This window comes from Mandrillus leucophaeus, unplaced genomic scaffold (genome assembly GCF_000951045.1).
Source record: "Mandrillus leucophaeus isolate KB7577 unplaced genomic scaffold, Mleu.le_1.0 Scaffold402, whole genome shotgun sequence".
Lineage (NCBI taxonomy): Eukaryota > Metazoa > Chordata > Mammalia > Primates > Cercopithecidae > Mandrillus > Mandrillus leucophaeus.
This window is the reverse complement of record NW_012104277.1, coordinates 549,499-563,883: the sequence shown is the minus strand read 5'-3', so window position 1 is coordinate 563,883 and position 14,385 is coordinate 549,499. Positions and strand designations below refer to the sequence as shown.

The window sequence follows — 14,385 nt, the reverse complement described above, 5'->3', positions numbered from 1 at the left end:
CGACTCCTACTGACAACAATAAAATGTATGAATCAGTGCCACAGGCAACAATGGGTAAGGTAGGTCAGTAGAGCTAATTATCCAGGTATGTGTGTTTAAAATGTTATGCCTGGGTATGCTGGCGCACACCTGTAATGTCAGCACTTTGGGAGGCCTAGGTGGATGGATCAGTTGAGTCCAAGAGTTCAAGATCAGCCTGGGCAACACGGCAAACCCCATCTCTACAAAAAATACAAAAATTAGCCTGGCATGGCGGCGCGTACCTCTAGTCCCACCTACTCTAGAAGCTGAGGTGGGAGGATCACCTGAGGTCAAGGCTGTAGTGAGTGAGCTGTGATCATGCCACTGCACTCTAGCCTGGGTGACAGAATGAGGCTGTGTCTCAAAAAAATAATAAATTTAAAAAATAATAAAGGTATCATAGCACCATCTGGTGGAATGCTTCCTGCCCGTGTGCAGTGGGCCAAGTATAGAATAGACAGAGAATGCCAGGCACAGTGGCTCACGCCTGTAATCCCAGCATTTTGGGAGGCAGAGGCGGGTGGATCACCTGAGGTCCAGAGTTCGAGACCAGCCTGACCAACATGGAGAAACCTCGTCTCTACTAAAAATACAAAATTAGCTGGGCGTGGCGGCACATGCCTGTAATCCCAGCTACTCCGGAGGCTGAGGCATGGCTTGAACCTGGGAGGTGGAGGTTGCGGTGAGCTGAGATCGCGCTATTGCACTCCAGCCTGGGTAACAAGAACGAAACTCCGTCTCAAAAAGAATAGACAGAATGGATTGTTGAGTAGGTGTAACTGGCGTGAGTATCATTTTTCCAAAAGGAAAATATATTTAACTTTCTTTTTAACATACGTGATTTAATCTGTGAAGCTATTGCTAATAGCCTTTTTTTTTTTTTTTTTTGAGGCAGAATCTTGCTCTGTTGCCCAGGCTGGAGTGCGGTGATGTGATCATAGCTACAGCTTCGACCTCCAGGTCTCAAGTGATCCTCCCTCACTTGTAGCTGGGACTATAGGCACATGCCACCACACTTGGCTAATTTTATTTATTTATTTATTTATTTATTTATTTATTGAGACAGAGTCTCACTCTGTCGCCCAGGATGGAATGCAGGGGCACAGTCTTAGCTCATTGCAACCTCCACCTCCCAGGTTCAAGTGATTCTCATGCCTCAGCCCCTGGAGTAGCTGGGATTGCAGGCATGCATCACCATGCCTGGCTCTTTTTTATATTTTAAGTAGAGATGGGGTTTCATCATGTTGGCCAAAGTGGTCTCGAACTCCTGGCCTCAGGCGATCCCACTGCCTCAGCCTCCCAAAGTGCTGGCATTACAGGCATGAGCCACCATGCCCTGCCTTATTAATAGCATATTTAACATTCTCTTATTTGGCATTATTCATTGAAAAAATATTGAGTTCAAAATTTTGTAATTTTTTTCGAACTCTTTGTCAAAGGATTCCCCATTACTATTGGTGATGGAGATGTATGAACTGTGTATGTTCTTCAAGAATTATAAAGAAGCTGAAGCTAAACTTCTGGAGTTTCAGGAGAGCCTTGAAATAGTAAGTTGGAATTATGGTGCTCTTTCTTACTGATCTGAACTTGGTTGGCATGCATGGCCTTTTTTTGTTTTTGTTTAAAGACTTGGTCTCACTCAGTTACTCAGGCACACCGCTATGATCACAGCTCACTGCAGCCTCGAACTTCTAGGCTCAAGGGATCCTCCTACCTCAGCCTCCCAAGTAGCATGGCTAATTTTTAATCTTTTTTTTTTTTTCTTTTTTGAGACACTGTCTGGCTCTGTCACCCAGGCTGGAGTACGGTGGCATGATCTCGGCTCACTATAACTTCTGCCTGCCAGGTTCAAGCGATTCTCCTGCCTCAGCCTCCCGAGTAGCTGGGATTACAGGTGTCCACCACCACACCCAGCTAATATTTTTTGTTTTTAGTAGAGATGGGGTTTCACCATGTTGGTCAGGCTGGTCTCGAACTCCTGACCTCAAGTAATCCACCTGCCTCAGCCTCCTGAAGTGCTGGGATTACAGGTGTGAGCCACTGCACCCAATCATTTTTAATATTGTTTTTATAGGGAAGAAGTCTTGCTTTGTTGCCCAGGCTGGTTTGGAACTCCTTGCCTCAAGCAGTCCTCCCGCCTTGGCCTCTCAAAGTGTTGGAATTACAGACATGAACCACCATGTCCGGCCACATTGGTCTTCACTGTAATAAAGATTTGAAAGTTACATATTTGAAAATACCAAATCAGTTATTTGAATATGCCTAGGATTCTGAAACCACAGAAAATAGGCACATTAATTTCCTTAGTCTGTTTCTTCCTATGGCTCGTTGGATACCTCCCAGGTATCTTATTCTTGCCTGACCAGCTTAACTAGTTCCATCATCTGCTGACATTAGTTCCTTTTCTTAGAACCACAGAGTTAAGTATACAAGTAATTAAAGACTAAGGACTAATGCCCTAATCCCAGCTAATTTTAACAAGGATGCTCAGGAGGATAAAGAATCAAGAAGAGAAATATTTTTTAAAAAAGAATAGAACTTTTGTTCTTCTAAACATCAAAATCCAGTCAGAATGGTTATAGAAAACATTCAGGAACAGTGTCTAAGCAGGAATAGTAGCAATTTAGTGAGCTGACTACCAGTGTTCTTTCTCATAATAATTCCCTTAAACACTTTGCATTAAGGGAGATACTGCAAAAGCAAAATGATCTTTGTACTTACCAGTAGGTAAGTCCTATTGGAATTTAAGAGAGGAGGATGAGAAATGTGCAGGGAGGACCACATAGGGCATAGGAGAGAGAGTAGAGAAGGAAATTCATTCCAGGTAGGGGTAAGAAGATAGCAGTAATGTGACATATGATTTTATAAACCATTCCTTAATTTAAGATCTTGGCAGTCTTGAGAATTCCATTGAAGGGAATATTGTCTTCTAAAACTTACATCACAGCCAAAAAGCCCTGCATATTAAACTTACCTTCAGAGTGACTTTTATAGTATGTTCAGAAGTACACAGGAAGTATTCAGCCAAGACTAGGGCCTAACTCAGCACTAGGCACAGAGGTACTGAATTATAAGCTTTTGGTGCCTATTAATATATACATTTTTTGAAACCCAGCAGTTAAGTTTCTATTCCACCAAAATGCCCAGTATTTTTGGGGGTTATGTTGTACGAAGTCTAGAGTGAACTACAAAACTGTAGTGACTGAGAACTAAATATTAGTCTTCCAAAAATAATACGAAGCAAGAGCCAAAGTAAAAATCAGGAATGAAGTCACAAAACAAGCATCTGTCAAGCACAGTCATCATACCTGTAATCCCAGCACTTAGGGAGGCAGAGGCGGGCGAATGGCTTGAGGCCAGGAGTTTGACCAGCCTGGGCAACATAGTGAGACCCTGTTTTTCACCAACACAAAGGAAAGAAAAACAACAGCAGCAGCCGCAGCAGGTAAGGAAGCACCACTCCTCTGAAATCAGCCTTTTCCTGCAGCATCCTAGAAGATATTTTTTGCCACACCTACTTGTAGAAATGCAGCCTGCCACTTGAATTCATCTTCCTATTAATATTTTTAGCATTCAGTTGAAATGATGTAAATCCAAGCTTCTTAACTGAGACCATTCTCCAACAAGAATAAACTATAAGCAAAATGGTAGAACTAGCGAAGTAATGTTAGGCAAGTCTTTCTAAGTGGTTTTTATAATGTGAATTTAAAATCCTCTGGATTCAAGGGCAGGCCTACATCCCTCTTTAAAGAAGCTACTAGGCCAGGCATGGTGGCTCATGCCTGTAATCCCAGCACTTTGGGAGGCCAAGGCAGGCGGATCATCAGGTCAGGAGTTCGAGACCAGCCTGACCAACATGGTGAAACCCTGTCTCTATTAAAAATACAAAAATATCAGCCGGGTGTGGTGGCGTGCACCTGTAATCCCAGCTCCTCGGGAGGCTGAGGCAGGAGAATCACTTGAACCCAGGAGGCAGAGGTTACAGTGAGCCAAGATTGCACCACTATACTCCAGCCTGGGCAGCAGAGCAAGACTCCGTCTCAAAAAAATAAAATAAAAATAAAGAGGCTGCTAAGTGAGACATCTGATTAATTTCACAGCAACTCAGAGGGCTATTAAGTTGACAGTCACTAAGTAGGAATATTTTACATTAACTCTGTAGTTAGCATTCAGTCTTTAGGACTCCTGCCCATCTTTTTCACACATGCAGCTCTATACCAGAACTTTCCACAAAGAGACAATGTGCAAAGCTGCTGAGGAGGGCTTGTTTTTGCCAGTCCTCTGAGCCCCATTACCAGTTCCTGCCATTTGGAAAGGAACTGAGTAAGCACCCCCGCTTTATGACAGGCAATAGCTTTTGAGGGAATTTTAGCTTCCTTAGAGATTCCCAAATTTGGAGGTTTTGATTTGCTATTCTCATGAAACTCCTTTCCCTAAGCCTCTCTTTTTCTTTTATAGCTTAACACAGCAGCCACAAAGGTCCACCCTGTCATCCCTGCTATGTGGCTGGAGGATCAGGTGTGTTTCCTTTTGAAGCTTATGCTACAGCAGTGTAAGACCCCATATGAGCTGGGGAAGCTTTTACAGCTCTTTGTTGAAAGAGAGCATCTCTTCTCTGATGGTAAGACAGTCTTTACAGTTAAGTTGCTATTAAGAAGTTAGCTTCCTTAATCTTGAAAATACTTTAGAGGGGTAGTTAGGAAATTAAAATGCATGTAACATTAACTTACAGTGTGCAACTGGGGGTAAAGAAGTTACAGAGAACTTTAAATTGTGGTTAAAATATTCAAGAAATAATACAACAGCATAAAACATAAATAATATCCAATCATCTCATTCTAAGCAGTTACCAAATAGCCACATTTCTTCCTGCCTGGCTTCTACATTACCCTGTTGTGGGGGTCCAACCCACAGACCCTGACCTAGTGATGGACCAAGACGTACACTGACTGAGATACTTGGCCTGTCAGTCCGGCTAAGGGGCTCTGCTCTGAGTCTGGAGCATTGCCTCATAAGCTGGCAAAGTTCGCATTTATTTAGTACAGATTAAATGGCAAAGGTTTCAAGTAAACACCATTAGATGGTAATTAACATTGCCGATAGTAGAGAGCAATTATGCATCTGCGGTTGATGAATGGTTGGTCTTAGGACCACATGAGTAAACAAGCTATTTAGATAAACTTCTCCACATTCCCTTGTTATTAGCTTTTTTGCTATCAACTAAAGGTAAAAAGGCTGCCTTCAGCCATATCTGTCACTGAAGCTGTGCAGACTGCCTGGCCTTCCAAGAAGGTTTGTGTTTATTTATTTCCTATAACTATTATATAATTTTTCTTATATTAATATATAATTGTCCTTATATAATATTTTCTATAACTATCTATTATAATTTTCCTCTACAATTTTTCCCACCACCCTGACTGAACTCCCACACCCTGTCACTATCTTCTCTATGGCAAGTAACCTTAGCATTGCTCAGGGTCATAAACCCTACTTCAGAAATGCACAATTCATTTTTAAAGTTTCAGAGACAAATTGTGCTTTTTTTTTTTTTTTTTTTTAGTTTCCTTGAGACATTGGCAGTCTCTAAACTTGTTGCTGATTGAATCAAACAAATATTGCTTTATTATCTTTTCCACTTGTTTGATAATTTCAAGTTTTTACTGAATGATATTTTGTTCTTTTATACTATATTCTGACAGTTTGGCTACTAGGGTTATTTTCTCACATTTAAACTCACAGATATTCAACTGGAGAGCTCAGATTTGCACAGAACACTGACAGAATCCTGAGCTCAGAACCAGTTGTTGCAGGCTGTGAATCTGATGACTAAGAGGAAAAAGGGGTTTTTCCGAAATGTAATGGATGTAAGATGGTACTTATCAGTTACTATGCAGACCAAAAATAAGTCCTTTTAACATATAGGTGTTTTCATTGATCTGTAGTAATTATAATTTTTTTCAAAAAATGAATTTCCTGTTGTTTGCCATAATCTATCTTTGAATAATTAGAAGGATCTACTACATTGTTAAACATGACTATAATACTTTTATTCTATAATTTTTCTGATTTTTAGAAACTGTTACTATGTGTGGATATTTAACATTTATTTGCTTAGAGAACAGGAATATGTTCTTTTTTTTTTTTTGAGACAGAGTCTGGCTCTGTTACCCAAGCTGGAGTGCAGTAGCACGTCCTCAGCTCACTGCAACCTCTGCCTCCGAGGCTCAAGCGATCCTCCCACCTCCACCTCCTAAGTAGCTGGGATTACAGGCACACACCACCACACCTGGCTAATTTTTGTATTTTTTATTAGAAATGGGGTTTTGCCATGTTGCCCAGGCTAGTCCCAAGCTCCTGAGCTCAAGCACTCCTCACACCTCGGCCTCCCAAAGTGCTGGGATTACAAGCATGAACCACTGTGCCCAGCCGGGAATATGTTCTTTAAAAACCTGTGTTTTATATGATGCCAGCAAAACTCAACATGCCTGTGTTAGTGGTTATTGTGCAGGATGTCTCACTGTCCCCAGAACTACCTAAATCAGACTGCTGCCCAGCAGGTGGCATTGGAAATAGCCTCCTGTGGAATGTTTCTCATGCCCCTCTCTTACGGTAGGACATACATAGATTCTACTTAGACTGTTTGGGAAAGGGCGCAAACCCAGCCACATAAATTGTTGGCAGAGAATTCTTTGTTTTTGTTTAATAGAGACAAAGGTCTTACCATGTTGCACAGGCTGGTCTTGAACTCCTGGCCTCAAGCGATCCCTCTTGCCTTGGTCTCCCAAAGTGCTGGGATTATAAGCGTGAGCCACTGCACCTGGCGAAGAATTCTTAGTGTTACTAATAATTTCCAAGGGATATCAGGAGGAGCTCAATTAGGTCTCCCTGGGGTAAGTAGATAAATTTTAGAGGTGCAAGTGATGCTCATTCTGAATACAGTGTGCCACATTAGAGCCTAGGCTACTGGCCAGCTGGAGATTTAACTGTCCTACAAGTTCTCTGTCTTGATCCACATGATTCCTGCATTGAATGAACAAATGACCACTAAGTCAGACAAATTTGATCACGGTAGGAGATAAATCCAGAAAGAGAGAGACTAGCCTGAATCACCAAAATCTTCCCAAGGTTACTGTGTTTCTGCTACATTGAAGGCCACCAACCTCTGCCCTGTATATAAAGCCAGATGTGTAGATTGAGTTCATGTGCTAATCTCTACCCTTTTTTTTTTTTTTGAGACAGAGTCACTCTGTTGCCCAGGCTGGAGTACAATGGCATCATCTCAGCTCACTGCAACCTCTGCCTCCCAGGTTAAAGTGATTCTCCTGCCTCAGCCTCTCATGTAGCTGGGATTACAGGCGTGTACCACCACAGTGGGTTATTTTTGTATTTTTAGTATATACAGGGTTGCACCGTATTGGTCAGGCTGGTCTTTTCTGACCTCAAGTGATCCACCCACTTCTGCCTCCTAAAGTGCTGGGATTACAGGCATGAGCCACTGCGCCCAGCCATTAATCTCTAACACTTCATACTATATGACAAGCAAGTACAGTCAGACTTTACCACTAACAATTTTTCTGGACCATTTTTTTTTGGTGTCTTTGGTACGCAGGAGCTACCTTATGGCTTCCTCTGCTAGTCAACCAGAGTAGAAAAATAGCTTTTTTTGGCCGGGCACAGTTGAGAGCAGCCTGGACAACATGGTGAAATCCCATCTCTACTAAAAGTACAAAAATTAGCCAGATGTGGTGGTGCACGCCTGTAGTCCCCACTACTCAGGAGGCCAAGGCAGGAGGATCCCTCGAACCCAGGAGGTGGAGGTTGCCGTGAGCCAAGATCACACCACTGCATTCCAGCCTGGGTGACAGTGAGACTCCATCTCAAAAAAACAGAAAACTCGCTTTTTATTTTTCCTTTAACCACATTACTATGTTAAACATGTATATTTTCACCCGATATTGCATTACTCTTGAAATGCTGTAGTGGCATTTTATTGACTAAATGTTTATATCCTCTTTTCTTTGCCACAGGTCCAGATGTGAAAAAGCTGTATGTCCTTTGCCAAATTTTGAAGGATACATCCATAGCCATTAATCATATAATTATTACCTGCTACAGCATTGAGAATTTTCAGCATGAATGTAAATCTATTTTGGAAAGACTGCAGACAGACGGACAGTTCGCTTTGGCCAGGAGGGTAGCAGAATTAGCTGAGTTACCTGTGGACAACTTGGTTATTAAAGAGGTATCATTGGTCTTTTAAGTTATTTAAAATCTTAACTTTTAAAATCAGCATTAACCAGTAAATCAAATGAGATATATAATTTATAGGAGATAAGGCTTTTTTTACTTTTGACACACACATTACTTTCAGAAATGGATGAGCCTACAATGCCCATTATTGAGAAATGTGTACTGCAAATGCAACATTAGTTTGTAGGATATGCTACAACTATTTTCCTTTGAATGGAATTAAATACAAGGGGGATTCCACTTAAACCCCATTCCATGAGATCAATCAAGAATTGTTTTTCATACCATAACTTTCCAGATAAAATATCCAGGGTCATCTGTAGCCAAATCTCTGTTCGCTGATTTGATTTGATTTTAACAAGTATGATAACGCCAGGTGCAGTGGCTCATGCCTATAATCCCAGCACTTTGGGAGGCCAAGGCAGGAGGATTGCTTGAGCCCGGGAGTTTAAGACCAGCCTGGGCAACATAAGGAGACCCTGTCTCTACAAAAAATTAAAAATTAGCCAGGCATGGTGGCACACACCTATGGTCCCAGCTCCCTGGGAGGCTGAGGTGGGAGGATCTCTTGTGTCCAGGAGGTTGAGGCTGCAATGTGCTGTGATCACCAGCCTGGGTGACAGACCGAGACCCTGTCTTAAAAGAAAAAAAAAAACCAAACAAACAAACAAGTATGATATACTTAGGGAACATGAGCATTTATGATACTTCTTTATCCAAGAAAGGCTAAAATCTGCTTTGTTAAATTTCACAGATAACACAGGAAATGCAGACTCTAAAACACATTGAACAGTGGTCACTAAAACAAGCAAGAATTGACTTCTGGAAAAAATGCCATGAGAATTTTAAGAAACATTCAATTTCAAGCAAAGCAGCTTCGTCCTTTTTCTCAACTCAGGCCCATGTGGAATGTGAGCACCCAGCTGGATGGAGCAGCATTGAGGAACGCCATCTGCTGCTCACCTTGGCAGGGCACTGGCTTGCCCAGGAGGACGTAGTGCCCTTGGACAAGCTGGAGGAGCTGGAGAAGCAGATCTGGCTCTGCCGCATCACCCAGCACACTCTTGGAAGAAATCAGGAGGAAACAGAGCCCAAATTTTCTCGACAGATCTCAACTAGTGGTGAACTTTCCTTTGATAGTTTAGCCAGGGAGTTTTCCTTCTCCAAGTTGGCTGCTCTGAACACATCAAAATACTTAGAACTTAACAGCCTTCCATCCAAAGAGACATGCGAGAATAGACTGGATTGGAAAGAGCAGGAGTCACTAAACTTTTTGATTGGGCGCCTACTGGATGATGGCTGTGTGCATGAAGCAAGTAGAGTATGCCGGTATTTTCATTTCTATAATCGAGATGTCGCCTTGGTATTGCACTGCAGAGCACTGGCCTCAGGAGAAGCTAGTATGGAGGATCTGCACCCGGAGATCCATGCTCTCCTACAAAGTGCTGAGCTGCTTGAGGAAGAACCCGACATTCCCCTAAGGAGAGTCCACAGCAGTAAGTGAAAGAGATCAGACGGCCCAGAGTCTTAAATGGCACTGTTAGCACTGTCTCCAAGAAGGAAGGGACCCTTGTGGCAGAATAGTTATACCAAGTTAAGGGGACAACAACTTTTTTCCAGGTAATCTGTAAACTAGCCAATTAACTAGTCAATGAAATAGAAAGACCTATGTCTTTTAAACTAGCTATGTTTCAAGTTAAAGGGAATCTATCTGATTTGTAGCTAGTTCACTGAAATTTATTCTACATATTCTATACATCTGTAAATTTAATCGTTTCCAGTCTTACATTGATAGTATATAGAAATATTTTTTTTGTTTTTCTTTTTGGGTTTTTTTGTTTGTTTGTTTTTGTTGTTTTTTTCAGATAGTGTTTCACTCTTGTCGCCCAGGCTGGAGTGCAATGGTGTGGTCTCAGCTCACTGCAACCTCTGCCTCCCGGGTTCAAGTGATTCTCCTTCCTTAGCCTCCCAAGTAGCTGGGATTAGAGGTGCCCATCACCAATCCTGGCTAATTTTTGTGTTTTTAGTAGAGACTGGTTTCACCATGTTGGCCAGGCTGGTTTCAAACTCCTGACCTCAGGTGATTCGCCCATCTCACCCTCCCAAAGTGCCAAGATTACAGGCATGAGCCACCGCACCCAGCCAGAAATGTGTTCTTTATGTTAACTTTATACTGTATGACTTTGTTAAACTTGCTTATTCTAGGAGATTTCTTGTAGATTGCTCAAGATTTTCTACAGGGACATTCGTGTCAGCTGCAGTATTTCTGCCTTTCCAATCTGTATGCCTTTTATTTCTTGTTCTCTCGCTTTATTGCACTGACTAGGCCTTTCAGTACTATGTTGGATAGGAGTGGTGAGAGGACATCCGTACCTTTTTACTGACCTTAAAGGGAAAATATTTGATCTTTCATCATTAAGTATGGTATTAGCTGTAGGTTTTTGAAGATAGGCTTTATCATGTTGAAAAAGTTCCCTTCTATTCCTGTTTTGTTGGGATTTTTTTTCTTGATTCGTTTTGATTTTGTTCTTTTTTTTTTTGCTTTTTTTATTTTGTTCTTTTGTTTTTTTTTTCTTTAGACTATTAATATAGTAGATTACATTAGCTGATTTTTTTAAATATTGGACCAGCCTTGAATTCCCCATTTAAATAAATCCAGTTTGGGCCTGGTGCATTATTCTTTTTGATTTTTTGCTGTAATCAATTTGCTGTTTTGTTAAAGATTTTTACATTTATGTTCATGAGGAATGTTATTCTGTAATTTTCTTTATGGTACTGTTTTTGTTTTTGAGACGGAGTCTCACTCTGTTGCCTAGGCCAGAGTGTAGTGCGTAATCTCGGATCAGTGCAACCTCCGCCTTCCAGGTTCAAGTGATTCCCCTGCCTCAGCCTCCCAAGTAGCTGGGATTACAGTTGTGTACCACCACGCTTGGCTACTTTTTGTATTTTTAGTAGAGACGGGGTTTCACCATATTGGCCAGGCTGGTCTTGAACTCCTGACCTCAAGTGGTCTGCCCACCTTGGCCTCCCAAAGTGCTGTGATTACAGGCGTGAGCCACCGTGCCCAGCCTTTTTTTTTACTGTTTGGTTTTTGTATCAAGGTAATGCTGGTTTCATGAGTTAGAAAGTATTCCCTCCTCTTTGATTCTCTGGAAAACATTGTGTAGAACTGGTGTTATTTCTTCCTTAAATGCTTAGTAGAATTTACCAGTAAAACTATCTGAGACTGGAGATTTCCATTTTGGAAGATTTTAAACCACAAATTCAGTTTCTTAAATAATTACAAGACTATTCAGGTTATCTTTCTCATCTCGGGTGAGTTTTAGCATTTTGTGATTTTCAAGGGAAACTTTTTCTTCTGCTTTTTGGGTTATTTGAACATTTTTTAGTCTTCCATTTTAATTGATTATGATTTTGACTATATCTTTGTATAGTTTAATTGGTTTTTTTAGAGATGACAATGTACATCCTTAACTTTCCACAGTATACTTAGAATCAATATTTTACCACCTCAGCTGGAATGTAGGAGGAACCTTACCACCATTTAGGTCACTTTACTCTTCTCCCTTTACATCCTACTTGCCTTTTATTACTTCTGCATACATTGAAAACCTCATTAAACAATGAGGTTTTTGTTCTTAGCCGAAAAATATATTTTAATAAACCCACCTTGGCCTCCCAAAGTGTTGGGGTTACAGGCGTGAGCCACTACGCCTAGCCTTTTTTTTTTTTTTTTTTTTTGAAATAATCAGTTTCTCATCATCTGAGAATGTCTCTATCTTACCTTCATTCCTAAAGGATGTTTTGCTGGATATAGAAAATTAGTTATTTTCAGGCCAGGTGCAGTGGCTCACACCTGTAATTCCAGCACTTTGGGAGGCTAAGGCAGGCAGATCAGTTGAGCTCAGGAGTTCAAGACCAGCCTGGGCAATGTGGCAAAACCCCGTCTCTACAAAAAATACAAAAATTAGCCAGGTGTGGTGGCGCATGCCTACAGTCCCAGCTACTTGAGGGGCTAAGGCACGAGTATCGCTTGAGCCCAGGAGGATAAGGCTGCAATGAACTGTGTTCATGCCACTGCACTCCAGCCTGGGCAACAAAGTGAGAACCTGTCTCAAAAAATAAATAAGAAAATTAGTTGTTTTCTTTCAGCACTTGAAAATGTTGTTCACTTCCTTTTGGCCTCCATGGTGTCTGATGAAAAATCGGCAGTCAATTGAATCATTGTTCATCTATATAAATAGTGCTTATTTCTCTGGTAGCTGTCAGTGTTTTTTTCTGTTGTTGGTCTTCAGCAGTTTGATTATATTGTAACTGGATATGTATTTCTTTGGCTTTATTCATATATTTGGGGTTTACTGAGCTTCTTGAATATGTAGGTTTATGTGTTTCACCAAACTTGGGTAGTGATCAGCCATAATTTTTTTTAATATTTTTATTTTCTCAGCACTATACCCTATCTCCTCTCCTTCTGGAACTTCAAATATATGAATATATAATTTTTGTTATTATCTCATAATTCCTTGAAGTTTTGTTCAGTTTTTGTTTGTGTGTTTGTTTGTTTTTGAGACGGAGTCTCGCTTTGTTGCCAGGCTGGAGTGCAGTGGCGCGATCTTGGCTCGCTGCAACCTCTGCCTCCCAGGTTCAAGTGATTCTCCTGCTTCAGCCTCCCAAGTAGCTGGGACTACAGGCACACGTCACCACACCCAGCTAAGTTTTGTATTTTTAGTACAAATAAGGTTTCACCATGTCGGCCAGGGTGGCCTCAATTTCTTGACCTCGTGATATGCCTGCTTCGGCCTCCCAAACTGCTGGGATTACAGGCGTGAGCCTCCACACCTGGCCAGTTCAGTTTTTTTAAAACTTTTTTTCTCTCTGTTGTTCAGATTGGATAATTTCTGTTATTGAATTTTATTTCTATGATTTTAAAATTTCAGTTACAGCCATGTATTAACAATGAGGATACATTCTGAGAAATGCATTGTTGAGTGATTTCATCACTGTGCAAACATCTTAGAGCATACTTATACAAACCTAGGTGGTATAGACTTCTACACACCTATGCCAAATGGTGTATAGCCTATCATTCCTGGGCTACAAGCCAGTACAGCATGCTACTGTACTGTAGTTGATTGTAACATAATGGTAAGTATTTGTGTATCTAGACATAGCTAAACATAGAAAAGGTACAGTAAAAAATATGATATAAAGATTTTTTAGCTTCAGGAAATAAACAATTGGAGATTTTCATTTAAATTTTTTTTTTTTTTTTTTTTTGAGACTGAGTCTGTCGCCCAGACTGGAGTGCAGTGGCGAGATCTTGGCTCACTGCAGGCTCTGCCTGCCGGGTTCCATTCTCCTGCCTCAGCCTTCGCAGTAGCAGGACTACAGGCACCCACCACCACACCCGGCTAATTTTTTGAATTTTTAGTAGAGACGGAGTTTCACCGTGTTAGCCAGGGTAGTCTCGATCTCTTAACCTTGTGATCTGCCCGCCTCTGCCTCCCAAAGTGCTGGGATTACAGGCGTAAGCCACTGCACCCGGCCTAAAAAAATTTTTTTAAATAGTACAATTTGTAAAGGGCTCTTAACGTTAATGGAGCTTACAGGACTAGAAGTTGCTCTGGTTGTCACTAAGTGGTAAATGTGAAAACTTAGGATATTGCTGTACATTACTGTAGACTTTATAAATGCTGTACATTTAGGCTACACTAAATTTATTTAAAAATTAAGTAATCGTGGTATGTCACAATGACTATGATGTCACTAGGTGATAGGAATTTTTCAGCTCCATTATAATCTTACAGGATCCTCGTTGTATATGCAGTCCGTTGTTGATAGAAACATTGTTATACAGCACATAACTGCATTTTTCAGTTCTAAAATTTTCATTTTGTTGTTCATATCTTCTATTTCTTTGCTGAGACTTTGCATTTTTCTGTTTGTCTCAGGAGCATTCAGAATTGCTTATTGGAACATTTGTATTATAGCTGCTTTAAATTCTTTGTCAGATGATTTTAACTTTTGCATCATTTTAATGCTAGCTAGCATCTTGTCTTTCTCATGTGAGTTGAAATCTTCTTGCTTTTTCTTTTTTTTTTTTTTTTTTTT

The 14,385-nt window shown here is 40.8% G+C and overlaps 1 protein-coding gene across 1 annotated transcript in view; it reads left to right on the top strand.

The window, feature by feature from the left end:
* Window positions 1-14,385, top strand: part of SPG11 (spastic paraplegia 11 (autosomal recessive)) — a 121,616-nt gene that overhangs the window by 83,928 nt on the left and 23,303 nt on the right. Inside the window, exons 27-30 of the mRNA XM_011992084.1 lie at window positions 1,461-1,568; window positions 4,480-4,642; window positions 8,052-8,266; window positions 9,029-9,770. Of these exons, the coding sequence (XP_011847474.1) occupies window positions 1,461-1,568; window positions 4,480-4,642; window positions 8,052-8,266; window positions 9,029-9,770 (1,228 nt within the window). The remainder of the gene's footprint in view (window positions 1-1,460; window positions 1,569-4,479; window positions 4,643-8,051; window positions 8,267-9,028; window positions 9,771-14,385) is intronic.